Source organism: Stereum hirsutum, assembly GCF_000264905.1.
Source record: "Stereum hirsutum FP-91666 SS1 unplaced genomic scaffold STEHIscaffold_8, whole genome shotgun sequence".
NCBI classification, from domain to species: domain Eukaryota; kingdom Fungi; phylum Basidiomycota; class Agaricomycetes; order Russulales; family Stereaceae; genus Stereum; species Stereum hirsutum.
The window spans coordinates 525,048-541,965 of record NW_006763138.1 but is presented as its reverse complement, the minus strand read 5'-3'; the positions used below and the strand labels follow the sequence as shown (position 1 = coordinate 541,965).

The 16,918-nt window shown below is 51.1% G+C and overlaps 8 protein-coding genes across 8 annotated transcripts; 3 read left to right on the top strand and 5 right to left on the bottom strand.

Moving 5' to 3' along the window:
* Window positions 1-66: 66 nt before the first annotated feature.
* Window positions 67-553, bottom strand: STEHIDRAFT_34350 (histone-fold-containing protein; the record flags this gene model as incomplete). Its single annotated transcript, XM_007304516.1, has 3 exons — window positions 67-107; window positions 172-307; window positions 362-553. Coding segments are annotated over 3 exons (369 nt in total), but the record flags the coding sequence as incomplete, so codon positions are not given.
* Window positions 554-767: 214 nt separating this feature from the next.
* STEHIDRAFT_121881 (uncharacterized protein) lies at window positions 768-3,266 on the top strand. The gene is made up of 10 exons (XM_007304746.1): window positions 768-946; window positions 1,016-1,310; window positions 1,364-1,449; window positions 1,504-1,580; window positions 1,635-1,868; window positions 1,928-2,208; window positions 2,274-2,413; window positions 2,485-2,646; window positions 2,888-2,973; window positions 3,150-3,266. Exons 1-10 carry the CDS (start codon window positions 791-793, stop codon window positions 3,253-3,255), a joined length of 1,623 nt encoding a protein of 540 aa, XP_007304808.1. The 5' UTR covers window positions 768-790; the 3' UTR covers window positions 3,256-3,266.
* Window positions 3,267-4,281: 1,015 nt separating this feature from the next.
* Window positions 4,282-5,950, top strand: STEHIDRAFT_157414 (uncharacterized protein; the record flags this gene model as incomplete). Its single annotated transcript, XM_007304745.1, has 13 exons — window positions 4,282-4,399; window positions 4,453-4,579; window positions 4,639-4,738; window positions 4,808-4,903; window positions 4,963-5,001; window positions 5,065-5,172; window positions 5,228-5,278; window positions 5,348-5,398; window positions 5,455-5,484; window positions 5,538-5,579; window positions 5,641-5,661; window positions 5,721-5,855; window positions 5,909-5,950. The coding sequence occupies 13 exons, from the start codon at window positions 4,282-4,284 to the stop codon at window positions 5,948-5,950; spliced, it is 960 nt and encodes a 319-aa protein (XP_007304807.1).
* Window positions 5,951-6,156: 206 nt separating this feature from the next.
* On the bottom strand, window positions 6,157-9,147 carry STEHIDRAFT_121879 (uncharacterized protein). Its single transcript, XM_007304744.1, has 20 exons — window positions 9,037-9,147; window positions 8,895-8,968; window positions 8,803-8,828; window positions 8,676-8,743; window positions 8,447-8,616; window positions 8,323-8,392; window positions 8,226-8,267; window positions 8,007-8,170; window positions 7,776-7,954; window positions 7,713-7,720; window positions 7,569-7,660; window positions 7,423-7,517; window positions 7,267-7,359; window positions 7,082-7,212; window positions 6,948-7,027; window positions 6,874-6,889; window positions 6,740-6,820; window positions 6,495-6,685; window positions 6,419-6,440; window positions 6,157-6,358 (listed from the first exon to the last, which is right to left on the bottom strand). The coding sequence occupies exons 1-20, from the start codon at window positions 9,091-9,093 to the stop codon at window positions 6,233-6,235; spliced, it is 1,785 nt and encodes a 594-aa protein (XP_007304806.1). The 5' UTR covers window positions 9,094-9,147; the 3' UTR covers window positions 6,157-6,232.
* A 346-nt stretch (window positions 9,148-9,493) lies between these two features.
* On the bottom strand, window positions 9,494-10,459 carry STEHIDRAFT_98113 (HIT-like protein). The gene is made up of 4 exons (XM_007304743.1): window positions 10,274-10,459; window positions 10,068-10,202; window positions 9,944-10,005; window positions 9,494-9,881 (listed from the first exon to the last, which is right to left on the bottom strand). The coding sequence occupies exons 1-4, from the start codon at window positions 10,422-10,424 to the stop codon at window positions 9,702-9,704; spliced, it is 528 nt and encodes a 175-aa protein (XP_007304805.1). The 5' UTR covers window positions 10,425-10,459; the 3' UTR covers window positions 9,494-9,701.
* A 284-nt stretch (window positions 10,460-10,743) lies between these two features.
* Window positions 10,744-12,022, top strand: STEHIDRAFT_58524 (uncharacterized protein; the record flags this gene model as incomplete). Its single annotated transcript, XM_007304552.1, has 7 exons — window positions 10,744-10,827; window positions 10,892-10,971; window positions 11,028-11,090; window positions 11,202-11,394; window positions 11,456-11,773; window positions 11,839-11,930; window positions 11,983-12,022. The coding sequence occupies 7 exons, from the start codon at window positions 10,744-10,746 to the stop codon at window positions 12,020-12,022; spliced, it is 870 nt and encodes a 289-aa protein (XP_007304614.1).
* A 242-nt stretch (window positions 12,023-12,264) lies between these two features.
* STEHIDRAFT_31336 (mitochondrial distribution and morphology family 33) lies at window positions 12,265-13,081 on the bottom strand (the record flags this gene model as incomplete). The annotated part of the gene is made up of 2 exons (XM_007304512.1): window positions 12,265-12,833; window positions 12,922-13,081. Coding segments are annotated over 2 exons (729 nt in total), but the record flags the coding sequence as incomplete, so codon positions are not given.
* A 546-nt stretch (window positions 13,082-13,627) lies between these two features.
* STEHIDRAFT_147479 (NADPH-dependent cytochrome P450 oxidoreductase) lies at window positions 13,628-16,465 on the bottom strand. The gene is made up of 4 exons (XM_007304742.1): window positions 16,187-16,465; window positions 15,549-16,116; window positions 14,517-15,490; window positions 13,628-14,453 (listed from the first exon to the last, which is right to left on the bottom strand). Exons 1-4 carry the CDS (start codon window positions 16,364-16,366, stop codon window positions 13,974-13,976), a joined length of 2,202 nt encoding a protein of 733 aa, XP_007304804.1. The 5' UTR covers window positions 16,367-16,465; the 3' UTR covers window positions 13,628-13,973.
* Between the last annotated feature and the right edge of the window lie 453 nt (window positions 16,466-16,918).

Sequence of the window (16,918 nt, the reverse complement as noted above, 5' to 3'; positions counted from 1 at the left end):
GTATAATCTCTGCACACATCGTCTAAGTATGGCTTTCACCCCGATCGTCCGAACAAACAACTCACCGTCCAAGAACAAAAACTCGTCTCCTCTGCGTACCACCGAAGCTATAATAAGAAGTTTATTCATGGTCAGTGTGATCAGGAATAGTGCGATCGTTGACCCTCGTACCGATATCCTTCTGTTGTATTGTCACCCTGTTCTCCCTCTTCGCCACCAGCTGAGACGCTTCGGCCAGTCGTTTGATGAACTCTTCTGTAGCTATTGATATAATCAACGCCGCCTCCTTTGCCACTGTGGGCAGCTCCTAAACCACACAAGTTAGAGGCACAGCCAATGACATACAGAATTGATCATGCACCTTGTCTGCCTTCATAATCTTCTGTACACGTGCAAGAGGTAGTAAAGACTTCCCTGTCTCCCGTTCGATATCAACCGGCTTCTTCGTCTTGCTTGCGGTCTTTTCGACGTCCTCCTCCGCTGGCGGTACAGGTGGGGCCGACTCGGTTGTTTGTTCTGGAGCTGTCGGGGCATTTTCTTCGGTGTGAGTGTCTACCTCCATTGTCGAGGAAATAGGTGCGGGTTTATGTTTTCGGATAAAAGTTAACTAGGATAAGCACTATGAAAATAATGTGTGTAGCAAGAAGACGCAGGATGCAGAAAGTGTTCAGACGCGTCGAGACGCGTGTCGGCGCGCCTCATGATCAAACGCGTCTGTGGCGCGAAAATTGGCGCGTCACGTCTGGCTTGTCTCCAACCACCATCTACCCTGATCTGCCGTGTTTCCCCAATGGTCTCGTCGCTCCTCGTCGAAGCTCTTAGCTCGCCTACAGAGGCTCTACTTGAGCTTTATAATGCCCAATCAGCAGAAACCCACAATGAGTTCCCCGCAGTCGTAACAAAACATTTCTCAGACGTCTTCAAGGCTGAAGACGCGTTTCGTGAGGTCGTCATATCTCGCCTATTCGCTCCTACTCACTGGAATACTGAGACAGCACTCTCTATCATTATTTAGATACGACCGCTTGATGTCGACCATCCACCTGAAAGCTTCCCCGATCGCTCTCTGGTTCGCTTCCGCTGCATGGTACAGGACACGTCCCCATCGCCAGAGATGTATCTTTCCAAGACTAAGTCTGGAACTTGTGCCGGTTGGGGCTTAGCCGCAATCGCCTCGCCGAATGCAGAGGATGATGGAGACGATATCAACTATGCCGATCTGAGAGATTGCTCGGTTGTGTGGGCGGTCAGTGTCCCGGGTGAAAGTGATTGGTGGAAGGAGGTTTTGGACAAGCATGAGCGCGTTACAGGTGCGTTAGAAAAGGCTGTCCACTCGAGATTTTGACATCCATTATTCATCCAGCTACGGAATCGACCCATGTGCATAAGCCAACAAGACCTCACAAAAATCCACTTACGAAGGACCCCCATGTCGGCGTTCAAGTCAAGGTGTGTGGCGTACGAACTCTCTTCCTTCAGATAACTTTAACTATATCGTTCCAGATGTATGATCTTCCGGGTAACGATGCACCAAAAACATGTGATATCCTGAACTTTGTTGGAATCCTCACTTCTGAGCCGTGCGTCTGCACGTCCAATTTGTTTTGTGTCTAAGAGTTGACTTTACTCTCCAGATTACACTCCGAAATTGAAGATGATAATGCCATCGATGTTCCCACTTTACACGTCCTATTCACGCGTCCACACGAAATGGGTGCACTTCCCCCAACACTATCCTCCGAATCCGACGATACAATCTCGTCAGAGGAAGCCGTGTTAGATGAATTGGTATCGTGGGTGGCAGATGAAAGTCTGGGCGGGGATAAGGATGCTGCCGAATGGATTCTGCTAGCTTCAACAGCCCGGGTGTATGTTCGTCTTCATCTCATCGCATTCGTGAGTTTAACTCACCTGGCGGTCTCTACAGGCAATCTCGCACGCGCTCGCTGCTCCCTCCCTCTCTCACCCTTGCACAATTCCCCTCCCCATCTTCTCCAGACGCATTGACTCCTGCATTATCGCACATTCTTTCTCTCTTGCTTCCAACATCCGTTACTGTTCCACTTTCACTAGAATTGCTCAACGAAAGTGCATTTGTTCCGGAGAGCAAGAACGAGGACCTTCATTCGGGAGTTCTTCAAGTATCGGATGGCACAACTCTGCTCATCACAGAGAGCGGTGTACGGGAAGGAAAACTTGTTGAAAGAGGTGCGCATAATCTGCTGCTTCACTGTTGCCTGATTTACTCAGACGGAGCTTTGGCGTGATTGTAGGGGTGTTGAACGTGATGGCAGTACAGAACGTCATGCTTTCGCAGTCATTGCCCTACAAATTCCCCTTCAGCGAGTTCTCCTTTCCCACCGATCTATCGTTCATAGTCCTCGCGGAAGGGAAGAAGAGTGCATTCCTGAAGGTCCGTATCGTGACTCTCGCCACAGTCAGTAATGGTGGATGCGTCTGATTGTTATTGCTTATGATGTATAGACCGACATCAACGTCCCTCTACAGCCCAGTGCACCCGACGTAGATCTGTACAAGCACGCAAGCCAGATCTCTCTGCCAACGCCCGCCAAGATGCGCGCATTCCGAAGTCTTCTTTTTGGCGCAAAGAACGGCAAAATTGAGGTCGCCGGGTCCACTTCAGAGGCAAGTCTTTCCGGCTTGTGTATTGGATTCCGTTGGTACTGCGCACGGAATTACGTACCTCCTCAGCGCCGAGCGAACTCCCTAGTCGTTCGACGCTTCTTCAGTTTTGCCCCCCCGCATAACTATTCGGACATTCCAAATTCTGTTCCTTCTTCATTTAAGAACATACGTAGATCAACGAACAAACATACTTACCCGCTTTCTTGGCACCGGTGTGCTCTTGGCATTGGTTTACTTGCAGCGTATTCAAGACGACTTTGTCGAAGGCCGCAAGACGAACAAGAAACTCTCATCTGATGATCTCAAGCTCAGCATTACCACAGCACGGTGCGTCTCTACCATCTACCATCTGTTTTTATTTTCCCTCCATCTGCCGCTTCGGATCCACCTACATCTCGAAGTTACTTCTCCATCATGGCTGCAATCCCCGTCCAGCGAGTGACGCCTTCTCGGTCAATTTCTTTTTGTGAGCGGCCATCGCTGATGAAAGATTGTTGTGATAGGTTGCTAGGGCTTCTGCGCGGAGAAAAGGAACTCAGTATAGATACGTGGACTCGTGCGAAGGCGTTGGAGGAACGTAGGAAGGCTCGGCTTGAGAACAGCGCGTAGTCATTGTCGACCCCATGAAGGAACAATATCGGATGCTGTATGAGCTCGAGGATGCGGCGGTGCGTTTGTTGTACTATTTCCTGTTTAGACTGTGCGCCGAGATATGATGCGCTTGGATCTAGTTTTGACTGTATCCCGATAATGTTGTCAGTTTTTCCCAGCCTTCCTCGCGCCAGTGAGAATCGTGACGGCCGCCGCCACGGCTTGATATCTTTTGTGGAGCATCAGAACGCCCATGCGAAAGGCTCTGAGCCCATGTCGCCAGTCTGGCCTGTAGACATGTTTGTTGACCTAACGTAGCGCCTTCTGTGCCCACGGGGAATACCCAAATGAGCACACTTGTTGGTGTTACCAAGGGTACAAAAGCTCATTGCTTATTGGCTGAGGCATTTGAGCCCGCTCACTCCTGGTTGACTCCTGATCTCACGTTCTCATACATTCATGCTAGTGCGGTCACCATACCCGGGCATTACGGGTTCCTGATAGAAGCTTTTTTTCACGCTGCACCAATGAGGCATCGATACTCACGGTGCCTTTTCGATGCCTCTTGAAGACAGTATGCCAGAACAAAACTCACTGGTATTGGTCTGACACTTTGGACAAATCTATGGAAGGATCTGGTAATCAAGGGAACGTATTGACAGAGGAGTTCGACTACTATCTTTGACTCGAACAATGAGGACCTGTACAAACATCAATCTATGCTTTGAAACTAGAAGCTAGGGATCCTCGCTGTTTAAAATGTCTTGGCATGAAAGATCCTTGTACACCGCTCGTCTCCACAACGACCGAGGAACTCCATTTCGGTCCCGTGGTTTACTCAATCCTTCGCAGGGGAATCCTATATATTGTAGATGGCCCCTGCCCATTTATCCCCCAACCTCTTCTTGACGCTCCCACTTGTAGGACAGGTTCCTCTTCGTTCGTTTCTTCCCCGCCATTCGTTCTAGGACAGGTTCCTCTTTGCACGTTCTCTTCACGCCCTTTGATCCCGGTCCTCTTCTCCACTTGCCTTGATTCTTCGCCATGTTCTCTTCGAAACTTTCTGTGGTTGCCGCTCTCCTTTTCACTTTGTCGCAGCGAGTTGCTGCTGATGTTGGTGTGATCCCGGCTCTGGGAGTCGCTGGAACGTTCACCAAGGATGGTACGTGCTCTTGAAGTTTCTCCGTACCCGTCTCGATACTGATACAAGACCAGACGTCCAACCGTTCCTCGCCGGTGCCGATTGCGGTACGATCGATGTGGCCTCCAATATCGATAACTCGACTGCCGTCCCCGCTGCGGCTGACGGGTCCTTCAACGTTACTGGAAGTAGCTTTGCTCTGTACGTTTCCGTTCATCACATCCAATCTCCCCTTGTTCGCTGACATCTTGATTCTATAGCGGTGCCGATGGCTCCACAACAGTCACGGCCACGGTCGATGCGACCGGTAAGGGAAATGCTTTCGACGCATCTCTCCAGATTACGCAGAACGGTGTTGCAGTATGTGCTTTAGTGCATGCTCGCGGAGCCAATCGTACTCAATAGTTTCTTGCCCTCTCAATCCTTCAGAACCAGACCTCGGAGCCCAACTTGGACCCACTGTCGGCCGTTCTTCCCGACAACACTACCTGCACGGGTGGAGCTGCCGGAAACTTGTGTCTCGTGGTATGTGTTATACTTCAGTACAGACAGAAAGCATAACTCTAAAGTCCAATTTACCGCAGGCATTCCGCACGGGTGGTGGTTTCTCAAATTGCGTCGTGGTAAGCCGAACCCGCTCCTTTCGTTGAAGTCCGGAATTTTGATTGTGTTTGGGTCGTTTGCAGGTCTCGCAAGGCGCCTCCTCGAATTTGAACTCTACCAGCGCTGCCAACAGTACCGACTCGTCTAACAGCACCACAACATCTTCATCCTCCAACAGCACGAGCACCTCGGTATATATTCACTATTTCTTTTCATGAAACTCTGCTGACTGTCTCAAAGTCCCAGGATCAGAAGAAGAAGAAGGCGAAGGCAGCTGCTGCCAAGGCAAAGGCAAAGGTCAGCAAACTTTGCACTTCACTCGAACGAACTGCAAGTATAGTCCACTAACATATATCATCCATCCAGGCCGCTCAGTCGGCCAAGAACGGCAACGCCAACTCTAACTCCACCATAAGCGTATGTGCATATACATACATATCATCATGCTCCTCTAATTTACGTCGTTATTTCAGGCAACTGGTTCCTCCAACAGCACCACGAGCGTGAGCTTTCTCCTTTCTCTGATGCAATTTCTCCCGCTCATGACTGCTCGCAGGCGACCACATCCGGGAAAGCCGCCAAGGCCAGTGCCAAAGCTGTACGTTGTCATATGTTCAGTGCGAAGGTTTTCATACTCAGTCCCCCTCTCCTTATATTAGGCCGCGAAAGCCGCTAAGGCCGTGAGTCTCGACTCCTATGTCGTCTGTCTACAGCTCTAACTGTCGTACAACTCATTCAGGCCAAGGCTGCCGCTGCCAGCTCTGCCTCTGCCGCTGCCGCTGCCTCTGCCACTGCTGCCGCCTCCGGCACAGATAGTGCCAACAGCACGTCCACTGTGAACACCACAGCCCGGGCATTGGTCGAGAGAACTTTCGTACGTATCCTCATTTGACTGTTATGTCTTTGTGCTGACATTGGAGACCACAGAACTCCCGCATCGTTCGCATCGCTCAAGACCGCCAGGCTTGAGAGCCCTGCTATGGATTTAGGTGACTGTCTCGTGGTTTGAACTGGGGTTCCAGGGTGGAGCAAGAGATTCTACGGAGGATTGGACTTTTCCCGGGACGTGTGAGACGGACTTGTTTTCTTTCTCGTATAGGACGATGGGTCGCTAGTCACTTGTATTTAACTTGACTGCTATGGGAAGCAAACACTTCGAACGAATGCTGCTGTGTGGACCTTAGTTCTCCGTACAGTGCTACTATTTGCCTGTCATCTATGAGTACATGTGGCGCATTCTGCTGTTCTTCTTTAAGGTATTCCCAGACCGTTATGGTTAGCCTCGAACCACTCATCACCCAGTACGCCGACAACTCCTTCTAGAACTTGGCTGACAATGCGCTCATCTTTGCCGCTACCTTCAAGATAGTACTTGATCTAGATCACACAAAACGAACGTCAGTAACATTCTTTACCATAGTGGTAAATGTATCTTGCCTTGGGCTCCGTACCGCTGGTCCTAATGGACCACGAATTAGTTTGATAGTCGGCGACAGCTGAAAGTCTCTCTTACCGAGTGGTGAGCACAATCTTGGTACCATCTTCATTCTGTGCTTTGAACTGAATCATGTGCCCCGACGACAGTGGTAAGCTAGGTTTGTAGCTCGGCGGGTTGGACGTGTCGTAGCCGATGGTGAGGTCGCAGACAGAGGTGACCTTCAGCCCTGCGATTGTTTCCGGATAGCTGGGCTTCTCCTCGGTAGCCTTGTGTTTAGTGGTCAGCGATATAGGCTGTAAGAGAATTCGATAATCGCAAACCTTTCCGTCGTAGTTCCGTAGGCGTGCGAAGATTCGGTCGATGACAGGGGGTTGCCGACAAATAAAGTAACTGTTCTTGGTCTGCGGGAGGTATTTGATTCAATTTTTCAAAGCCCTGTGATTCTGCTCCATACCTGGAAGTGGCCGTATCTGCATGCAAGCTTCATGTAAGATAATTTATCCTGACAGCGCTGAGATTGGGACTTGCCTGTCATAAAGCTCACGCAAATATGACATTGCGGTCTTGCCTTGCTTGTGTAATGACACGACAATCTGCGCGAAGTAGACCTATCAAGATTGTTAGAGCCATCTAGCAGTCAGAACAGGTGGCTTGATAGTCACCGAAGCCGCAACACCGTCTTTATCCCGAATTTCGGAGCCAATCATAAACCCGATAGCTTCTTCATAACCAAACGGAACCTCGTAGCCCTCCTTTACGAGGTCGAGAGCGGTGTTGCCGATGAACTTGAACCCTGATAACAGTCAGAAAAGGATTTCAATGCCCCTGAACGTCTCAGGTAGCGCACCCGTCAAACATTCCACGAATCGGAAGCCCTCCAGTTCAGCCATTTTCTCAATCATCTTCGAACTCACAGTGGATGCTACCATGGCTAGTTTGGCTGTATGGTGGAAGAGAAAGAGTTAAGAGTCAAATAAAATTACATTGTCCGAGGAATAACTCCCCAACGGTTTCCCTGATGCTTTGTACTGCTCCAAGATTTGGCCTGCAAAAATGGTGCCCAGTTGGTCGCCAGTAAAGATTTTCCAACCATTCGGCCTTTGATAAGATATCAGCATAGGTTGGGAAAGGAAATGACGGAAAGTATACCCTCGTTCTGCGGCAGAAAACCTGTCCGCATCTGGGTCCTGGGCAAGGACGTACGAAGCATCATTCCGAGACGCCGTAGCAATAGCTAGGTCCTATGCGTCGTCACGTTCTGTGGATAGCGTGTAAAAATAATCTGGAACGCACGAGTGCTCCTGTCATGATGATATATGTGTTAACTGTGTTCTCATACAGATTACACTTGAGTACCTTTTTCTTCTGGGTTGGGGAATTTGACGGTAGGGAAGTCGGGGTCCGGTTCACGTTGCTCTTCGACGGGTATGAAGGGACGTAAGCCAACGGCCTTGAATGCTTTCGTAACGAAATAATGCCCAACACCATGCATGGATGTGTTCACAAATTTGACATCCGTAGTGGAGTTGACAGATCTGTGGTATACATCAATTAAGTCAATTAGACTATTGTGAATGGGACGCTTACCGAGAAACAGACAATGACCCGACGTGAGTACAATAAGCTTGTACAAGCTCGTCCGTCTTGTCCTGACATAGTTCTGAAGTCTCAATTGATCCCGCGTCCCATGATCGAGGCTGCAGGTTGTCTCTTATAGCTGCTGCTATTCCTTTGTCGTGAGGGCCTATGATCTATCGTAGAACGTCAGAGAATGAAGCTGCATTAAACTGGATCATTGTCGCCTACCTGCACGGCGTTTTCCCAGTACACTTTGTATCCGTTGTCGTCCTGTATGATGTTTGATCAAAAGACATTACACAAAGCGTTGAACAGTAACTTTTACCTTCGGATTATGACTGGCCGTGATCATGACGCCACAGGCAGCGCGCAATTGTTTGACGCCAAAGGGTACCCTGTGCAGGACTTAGTGGGGATGCTATATTCCCGAACCAAACAAATCGACATACATAGGAGTATGAACAAGTCCCTTGAGCAAATACACCTTGACACCTTGCTCGACGAACGCAGCAGCGGTCAGCTTCGCCCATCGAGAAGAGTGATGGCGATGATCATGACCAATCACAATGCCCCTCTCTGCTGCGTTGTTTACCGCTTGCAAGACGTAGGAACACAGTCCCTGACAGATACATAGTCAATCAAAACTGGTGTCGAAACAACAACTCAGTCGTGACAAACCTGAGAAGCTTGGATGATGATGAGATCGTTCATCCGCGCCCATCCCGCCTCCATTCGGCCTCTGAGACCTGTACAGCTCAGTCAGCATATTCCTTACGGAAGTATTGTCCACGAAATAGTGATGCACCTGCAGTTCCGAACTCAATTCGTGTTCTATTGAGCGATCATGTATTCTAGCCGTTAGACGGGGTTAAAGGATAGACGAGTCTAAGAGGTCACCTCAGGCGACTCTCCAGCTCATCAATCTCTTTATGTTCCCAAAGAATTTCAATCTCTCTTCTGGTCTTTGGATTCTATAACAAAAACAATGAGTAGTAAGAAGGTCAGCAACAATCGATACCTCTAGGAACTTGGAATGTACTTGGTCCAACCGCAGCCATTCGTTGACTAATTCTTCGAGCGGAGTTTTGCTTGCCATAGAGTAGTGTATCTTGACTATCGCCCTTGCCCAGTGCAAGAAGTGATATGTTTGCTTCAGGCGGGATGAACGCATGCGCCAAAGTTGTTGTGGCAAACTTATTCGCCGCTAGGCGTGGGAAGAGTGGCGGCGATGACGGCTTTTGTGGGTCAACAGAATCAAACACTCGCAAGCATCCAACAACCTCCAACAACGCGCCACTGCGATCACGGTTGCCTAACTTATGACCAGGCACTCTTTACCAGTGGGCTCTCAAATATTTCTCTCAAAGAAAGCTCTCGCACTAAGCTGGCCTAGAGATTCGACTTGCGCGCTTTGAGGAATACAGGCAAGTGAGCCGTAAGCAGTGGCCCAAGGTGGCAAACGAAAAGAGCAGGTCCTTCAACCCAGCCTGAATCGAGTCATGTATCTATTGCCCTAGATAGTAAGTAAATATGGGAGCCATTGAGTGGTTCTACAGATATGGACAGAGATGCTATTCGTCTGGTTCCTAGTTGGTGTCCGTTCATCGAGGAGGAAACCTCTAGACCTCCTGCATATTGAAGTCTGTCTCTCTGAGGTAGTGATGGAGTATTCCGTGAAATCATGCTGTCCAACTTTTCCGTATATCATAACCGAGCCGATATCCTCTTCACCAGCTCTGCAGCATCGTCGGAGTCCAACTCTTCACGTGCTTCGAACTCCTTACGATGCATCTCCTTGTGGGGCAAGGATGTCTGCGCAACGACAGTTGGGGTCGAGCTCGACGTGGCGTTGAGTCGTGGAGCAGGGATTATGTGAAAGTGCACCTACGATAAATACCCTGCGAGTCAGTCGTTTGTACTATAGAAGGGATACATAAATCGCTTACATGTGACACAGCCTGAGCGTACTCCTGATTACACACGACGTTCAGTCCAGTGTTATCAAGAGCTGGACTTCCGAGTTCAGCTTCTAAATCCACGATAAAAGCGTCATATAATCGACAAGTGCACCTTTGGTTAAGGCGTTGGACACCTTTGGAATTGCTTTACCCAACGCTGCCGCGTGCTCAGAGGGTAATTCTGAGATACGAGCGTAGTGCGCTTTCGGGACAAGTAGTGTATGACCCGGACGCAAGGGCAAGATATCTGATAAAATTGATATGTTAGAAGTTATGATACAAGGCTCTTGTAGTCGGCTGGAGATGAAGAAAACGCACCAAGGAAGGCTATCACCTTTTCGTCCTCGTACACAATATGAGCCGTTGTTTCTCGTCGAGAGATCCGACAAAATATGCATGTACTCTCATCATCCTTCCAATCCGCAGTTACTGGGCGATTCAAATGGTCCTGTATCATGAAAGAGGTCATCCCCTGTGAAAAGGCCCTGTCGGACCGCTATGGTCAGTGTTTCAATGTCGCCGGAATGTGGCGACCAAGTGGCGACAGGGTCTCCGGGCTCGCCACTGCTCGTCGGAGTCTCGGAAAAGTCCGAACCAGTTCACCGGCGCACGTCGTTGAAGTTTCTTTCTTTCGCTCCATCAATTGGTCATCGTATTTTCCTCCCGATTCTGCTGGTGCTCTGTTGCCACAAGGTTACTTCAGGAGTGTAAAATATTAACAGACTTGTGTCTAGCTCTGTAGCTTTTGTCCAACCGATCTGTACCCCTAGCTGTATTTCGATTCAAGGATGTCTCGCGGGGACAGAGTCGCCACCTCCGGAAATTTGAAGCTCTCGATGCGCGATAATTACGCCGCGCACGGTGTAGAAGAGGTGAGTGGTTACCAGGACTGCTGGTCCGGTCTCCGATTAAAATATTTGCGTTCGCCTTTGCCAGTACTATAAGAAAGTCAGCGCTTCGTACCGTAATCCGCACTATCCTGGCGTAAGGAAATGTCTCTTCTCGTGGTATGCAAGGTAGAACTACGTTCTTTATATTTCATTCGTTTCTACTGACATTTGATGATTATTAGCTGGTGGAAGGAAGAGTATGCAAATGCGTCAAGCCCCATCATTTTCGATATGGCGTGCGGTACGTGTCCTCCTGTTGACCCACTGATCGAGCTGCTGAGTGACAGTTAGGCAGGCAGGTATGTGCTGACTGTATATTCGCTCGCTTGGTTTATGATTGATTTTTTTTGTTATAGCGGAGAAGCGATTATAGCCCTAAAAGAGTGGTGGCATAGGGGATTATTACACCACAAGGAGAGCCTCACGCAATCTTCTGATGCGACCCAAACAATCCAGCCCGTCCCAAGACGAAGAACAGAGCTCGAGTTCTTGCCGAACCCACCCCTCTCCTCAGAGACCCCGTTACCTCGTGTGATGGCTGCAGATCCTGTGAGTCAACAGTCGTACATAGACCCTTCTCTGACCATATACCAACTGTGCGGCCTTCAAGTATACGGCAAAGGCATTTACAGATCGGGTGGCTCTTCCCTGCGCATCACTATCCTTTACAGACATAGCTCAAGGCAGCCTTCCGAACGAAATCTACACATTACCCTTACCCTCACTGGGAGGTCCCGGTGGTTCCGAGCCCATGGTGCCTGCAACGATCTCGGAAGGCGACTCTCGGCCAGACGATCTTATTGAGATGGTGATATGCTCGTTTGCGTTGCATCTCATCGAATCTCCCTCCGAACTCTTCTCGCTCCTATGGGAATTAAGCACAAAATGCCGGTGGTTGGTGGTCCTGGCGCCGCACAAGAAGCCCGAGGTTTGTCGTCACACTTATCGCAAGTTGCAACCATGAGTTGCTGATTGACAGCGGAACTGGAACAGATAAAGGATGGGTGGGGATGGGTGAAATGGAACGTCACAACGTGGTCCAGCTGCTCAATTTCTTCTTCTCAGGGGGAGCTCCTATATGACAAGTGCGAGAGCTTTCTTCATTCGACGAACTCTGCGCTGATTTCATGCACATAGAGTTCACTGTCGCGTATACCGCAGCCTCAGTACGATGTGAACAGACAACCCAAGCTGCCAATCACAGATCACCATCTAATATGTGCAGATGTTGTGCAGACCGCAGAATGATCAAATGCATGTAGTATGATACTATGAACCGCCAAACCACCACCCAATGATCCCACCGAGCAAAGCTCCGGACGTGACATAGCCCAGTATTGACGCGAGGCGAACCTGCTCCGTCAACGGTACAGGCCCCTGTCCGACCTCATCTGGCGGTTCCGTCGAGACAGAGGGAATGCTCTCCCGTTCTGACTGCAGCATCGTAGCGGCCGCCACTAACTGTGAAAGCATCTGCTCCTGCACATCCAACCTCTCCCTCAACGCTCCTATCCCGTTCTCTACCGCCTGCGAATTAACAACCGCGAGCTCCTCCACCTTCTTCTCGAACGTCTGCGCCAACCTCTTCCTCTTCCACGGCTCCACCAATATGATCGCCAGCAAGAACACGAACACGTTGACGCCCAGGACCGCCATAGACCCATATGTCGATACGCTCCGGATTTTGTCCGACCAGACCTGCTCTTCGTGATACCGCGCGAGAATGAGGCGCAATAAGTCGTTGAACTCCTTCTCGACCTCCTCTTCCGTCTGCCGCACGGCATTCTTGGACCGCGCTTCCTCTTGTTCCCGGATGTGTTCTTCTTGTATGAGCTCCATGAACCGTGTCAGTTCGGGTGTCTTCCAGGAGGACTTCCGTTGGAGCAGGTCGTTGACCTCGCGTTGTGAACTTGAACGCTGTTCGACGGCGGCTTCGTATGAGAGCTTAGCCTCCCGTGCCGCAGTGCGCGCGGCCGTAATTCGAGCCTCTATGAATGTAAACACACCGATTCCAAAAAATGCGAAAGAGACACGAAGGAAAAATGGTCGGACGTGTGAATAAGAGATGTAACGTACCTTGTTCGACCACGCCTTTCTTCAGAGCATCGATCTCGTCGTATCCGGTCACTTTGTTGATACGGCCTCCGAGTTGGGAGAAGGTAGCGGAGAGAGACTGGGTGAGGTGGTCCGTTTGGTGTCGGAGCGCGATGGCCTTCTGTTCGGCGAGTTCGCGGAGATATTCCTTGGTGAAGATGTAGTTCTCTGAGGGCGCATTCTCGGAAGACTGGTTCGAGGAGGAGGAAGACGACGGCGGTGGGGAGGAAGATGACTCCTGTGGGGAGGTTGAGGATGAAGAAGGTGTAGAGGATGAAGCTGAAGAGGAGTCGGATGAAGAAGGAGTTGTTGTCGGTTCTGGATCCAATGACGAGCTCTTGGTGGCGGAATCTGGAGAGGCGTCTTCGGTCGGAGGCGTCAAGCGGGTCGAATAACGAGCAGGGCGACCAGGACGAACCACACTACGTCGTGCGATGGCCGTTCGAAACATATGGTGACAAGACGTGGGCAGAGCAGTCAACTGCGACTGCAAGCGACTCGAGCAAGAGTAGATTCGGAGAACTAAATGTTCAGACGCTGATGACACCCCGGCATCCTCGTAATTACTTTTCGCACGAAGGTCTCCGAACCGCAAACTCCCTCAGGCTCAGGCTAACCCAAGATGTGGCCCAAGCATTCCACATTGTGACGGTCGATTGAGAGCCATTGTTCTTTCAATCACACGGTTTGCATGTCTACTATGTTCTATTCCATATATACAGCACTCCTCTGGAGCAACAGTCATGCCCTAAAATCGTAACTGTAATGAGAGGGGGACCGCACCTGCGGTAGCGGGACTCGCGAGCTATGCACTGAGAAAAGATACCGTACTCCAAAAAGTGTGAGGGGTCAACGACAACAAAGAGGGAAGTGCGATGGAGAGAGTAGACGAGAGGAAAAAGATGAGAGATGCAAAGAGTAGAAAAAGCAAAGGAAGAAAAAAGGGGAGTGAAAGTCATAAATAAGACATGCTTCCAGCTAGTATTCCTACTCCCCACATGTATGTGTGGAAAGTAATAGCGTGTCGAACCCATCTAACTCCAGACATCCAGCATCAACCGTGACCTCTCCTTCATCAACTTCAACTCCGCCGCACCCTCGACCTCAGCGCTACCGCCCTTCGCCTCACCCAAGATCTTCGCAAGGGTCTCTTCGACGGCCTTGCTCATGCTCTTCGCGTCACCGCAAATGTACACGTATCCCTTTCCGGTCAAAATCGCGTCCGCGACCTGGGCGCGCTCCTGCCAGATGAGGTCCTGGACATAGATCTTGCTGCCGTCGGGTTTGTACGGGGGCTCGCGGGAGAAGGCACAGTGCAGCTTGAACTTGCCCTTGAGCTCCTCGGTGTATTGCGGCCATTCGTCGCTGTACAGGAAGTCTTCCGTCGAGCGACGGCAGCCGTAGAACAGCGAGATGTTACCCCAGTCGTTGATGGCGTCAGCGCCATTCTTCTCGATTGTGCGGCGGGCAAGGGCAACACGCTCTTGAACGAAGCCACGGAAAGGAGCAACGCCCTGTTTCACAGAAGAAGATTAGCCATCAAACTCTCACTGCTATCTCGCGAAAAAGACACTTACGGTACCAGGACCAATCATGATGATAGGGCTCTTCGGGTTGGTCGGGAGCCTGAAAGTCGAGCGGCGAACGTGAATGGGAACCTTGTAGATGGAACCGTCCCGGTGCGCCCCACGTGGACCCTCAATCGCGTACGAGGGACCAGAGACAGCGGCAGGCTTGTTAGCACCGCCGTCGCTAACCAAAGGCGCGTTGTCCAAGCTGCCGTTTGTGGCGAATTTCAGGTTAAGCAAGTAGTTCGAGCCAACACCGTAAACGAAGCGCTGCGGGACACGGTCTCCAGCAGACTCGTACTTGAGCACGACGCAAGTGACGTGAATCGAGTTCGGATTGAGCTTGGGACTAGACGAGATGGAGTAGTAGCGGGGCTGGAGACGGGAGATGGCGGAGACGATGATGTCGAAAGGAACGGCCCAAGCGGTGGTGTTTTCGGGGGTTGGTGCGACGGAGATGTCGTTGCCAGCAGCGAGTTGAAGGACTTCACCAATCTTGAGACAACCATCGGCGACGACAGCGGCGTATTCTTCCTTGGACTGGTTGAGCTTGCGGAGGTATGCCTCGGCCTCGGGAGTAGGAGCGTATTTAGCGAAAGCACCGAGGATCTGACGACCGGCGACGGCGCTGATGTCGATGTAGTGGCGGAGGACGGTAGCGTAGGTCGTTGGGACCGGGAAAGGTACCTTGGCAAGAGCAGGGTCGAGTGATTCGATACCGATGACGGCGTCGGCCTTGTCGTGGAGACCGAGAGCACAGAGGAGACGGTCGACTTCAACATCGGGGTTTGATGGCCAGACACCAACGTGGTCACCGTGTTGGTAAGTGATGCCGGAGCCTTCGATGTTGAGCTCGATGTGAACGCAATTGCGGTCCTGTGGACTCTGGAAGAGCTCGTGAGCGTCGGCGATGGGTGCAGCATACGGGTTCTTGGCGTCGTGGATGCCCTTAGATCTGGTCAAAGCACGAGCAGACAGTTCACCTGCAACATAAGATCGTTCAGCATTTGCATCGTGTATCCATCGGAGGATCAAACATACCGCGGTAAACCTTTTCGGGGACGGATTCTTCCAACTCGGAGACAACGAAGTCAGCACTGTCACTTCCCTGGCCTTCCTCGACGCCCATGACCTTGGCGAATGCCTCCCACATGCCGTCCTTCCACTCCAGGTAGTCCTCCTCCATAGATTTGTCGTCGTCACCCTCACCGCGCTCACCGATCCGGGTAGCACCCATCTTGGTGAGATGGTCGTCGACCTGCCTGGAGATGACATTGTAGTGCTCGTAGGTCCTGTTTCCGAGACCGAAGACGACGTATTTGAGACCGGGAAGTTTGTGTTCGCCGTTGGAGAACTCGAAGGATTCATCGGCAAGGTTCTGCATGAGCTGGCCGGCATTGTCGGTGGGCTCACCCTCACCGTAGGTGGCCATGACGAAGATGGCGGCGCAGTCTTCGGGAACTTGGTCGAGATTCTCAAAGTCATAGTCCTCAGGGTCGCAAACGAGGGAGGCGAGACCGAACTTTGACTTTGCCTCCTTGGCGATGCGAATGGCGTACTCCTCCGCCGTACCCGTTTGCGAACCGTAAAAGATGACGAGGCGCTTCTTCTGTGGGAGTGAAGAGAGTGTGCACTGTTAGCGAATGCGTGATCGGTCGGCGACGAAAAGGACGACGTACACCGGCCTTCATCTTCTCAATGAAGTTTCTGGGGTCGCCGCCGCCATTCTGTTGTTTGACGGGAGGTGCGACGGTCTTTGCGCCAGAGCCCGAGAAGATCTGGTCGCGGAAGAGGAAGAGAGCAGCGAGACCGACGCCGAGGACGAGGACGGCCACGTCAGACGTGGAGGAGATGGCCATGGTAGACGGCTAGGAGCGCGCAAAAAGGTGCGGCCTGTCTAGAGAAAGAGAAAGGAGAATAAAAAGAGGGATGGCGGTGGGGGAGATGATGATGGCGGGGGAACGGAGGGTGGACAAGCAGAGTGGGCCGACGGCGCGTATAAAACGGATCTGGACGGAGGCTTCTTTCCTGCTTATGTCAGCACTCGCTCGTCAGATTGCGGACGACGTGTTCCTTTTGGATCCTCCTTCTGCTTCTGCTCTCCTTCTTGTCCGTCCACGTCGTACAGCTCGTGGCCATCGTTGCCGACCACCGCCTATTCCTGTGCAGCCGCCCACACTTCTTTGACTGGCACAGCACTCTACTGCCATCCCTACAGTGCCTTTGTTTTATTCTCCACATTTCTTTCTCACTTAGCGGCCGCAACTGATCTACTCACACCTAGCGCGGACGCCAACCTGACACACAATCACTCGTTCACCACCATCACCGCAGACCAAGTTGGCAGGAATCTGGACCAGGCGCGACTCATCTTATCGACGGCATTATCTATACTGTATTTACACGAGGAA

Coding starts and splice junctions, on each gene's coding strand:
- STEHIDRAFT_121881 (XM_007304746.1), top strand. CDS start 791: ATGGTCTCGTCGCTCCTCGTCGAAGCTCTTAGCTCGCCTACAGAGGCT. Junction 947..1,015: donor CTGAAGACGCGTTTCGTGAG/GTCGTCATATCT, acceptor ATCATTATTTAG/ATACGACCGCTTGATGTCGA. Junction 1,450..1,503: donor ATGTCGGCGTTCAAGTCAAG/GTGTGTGGCGTA, acceptor ATATCGTTCCAG/ATGTATGATCTTCCGGGTAA.
- STEHIDRAFT_121879 (XM_007304744.1), bottom strand. CDS start 9,093: ATGGCAAGCAAAACTCCGCTCGAAGAATTAGTCAACGAATGGCTGCGG. Junction 7,213..7,266: donor ATTCGTGGAATGTTTGACGG/GTGCGCTACCTG, acceptor GACTGTTATCAG/GGTTCAAGTTCATCGGCAAC. Junction 7,028..7,081: donor AAGACGGTGTTGCGGCTTCG/GTGACTATCAAG, acceptor CAATCTTGATAG/GTCTACTTCGCGCAGATTGT.
- STEHIDRAFT_98113 (XM_007304743.1), bottom strand. CDS start 10,424: ATGACCTCTTTCATGATACAGGACCATTTGAATCGCCCAGTAACTGCG. Junction 10,006..10,067: donor GTCCAACGCCTTAACCAAAG/GTGCACTTGTCG, acceptor TCGGAAGTCCAG/CTCTTGATAACACTGGACTG. Junction 9,882..9,943: donor ACGCTCAGGCTGTGTCACAT/GTAAGCGATTTA, acceptor TATTTATCGTAG/GTGCACTTTCACATAATCCC.
- STEHIDRAFT_147479 (XM_007304742.1), bottom strand. CDS start 16,366: ATGGCCATCTCCTCCACGTCTGACGTGGCCGTCCTCGTCCTCGGCGTC. Junction 16,117..16,186: donor TTGAGAAGATGAAGGCCGGT/GTACGTCGTCCT, acceptor TCACTCCCACAG/AAGAAGCGCCTCGTCATCTT. Junction 14,454..14,516: donor TCATGATTGGTCCTGGTACC/GTAAGTGTCTTT, acceptor TCTGTGAAACAG/GGCGTTGCTCCTTTCCGTGG.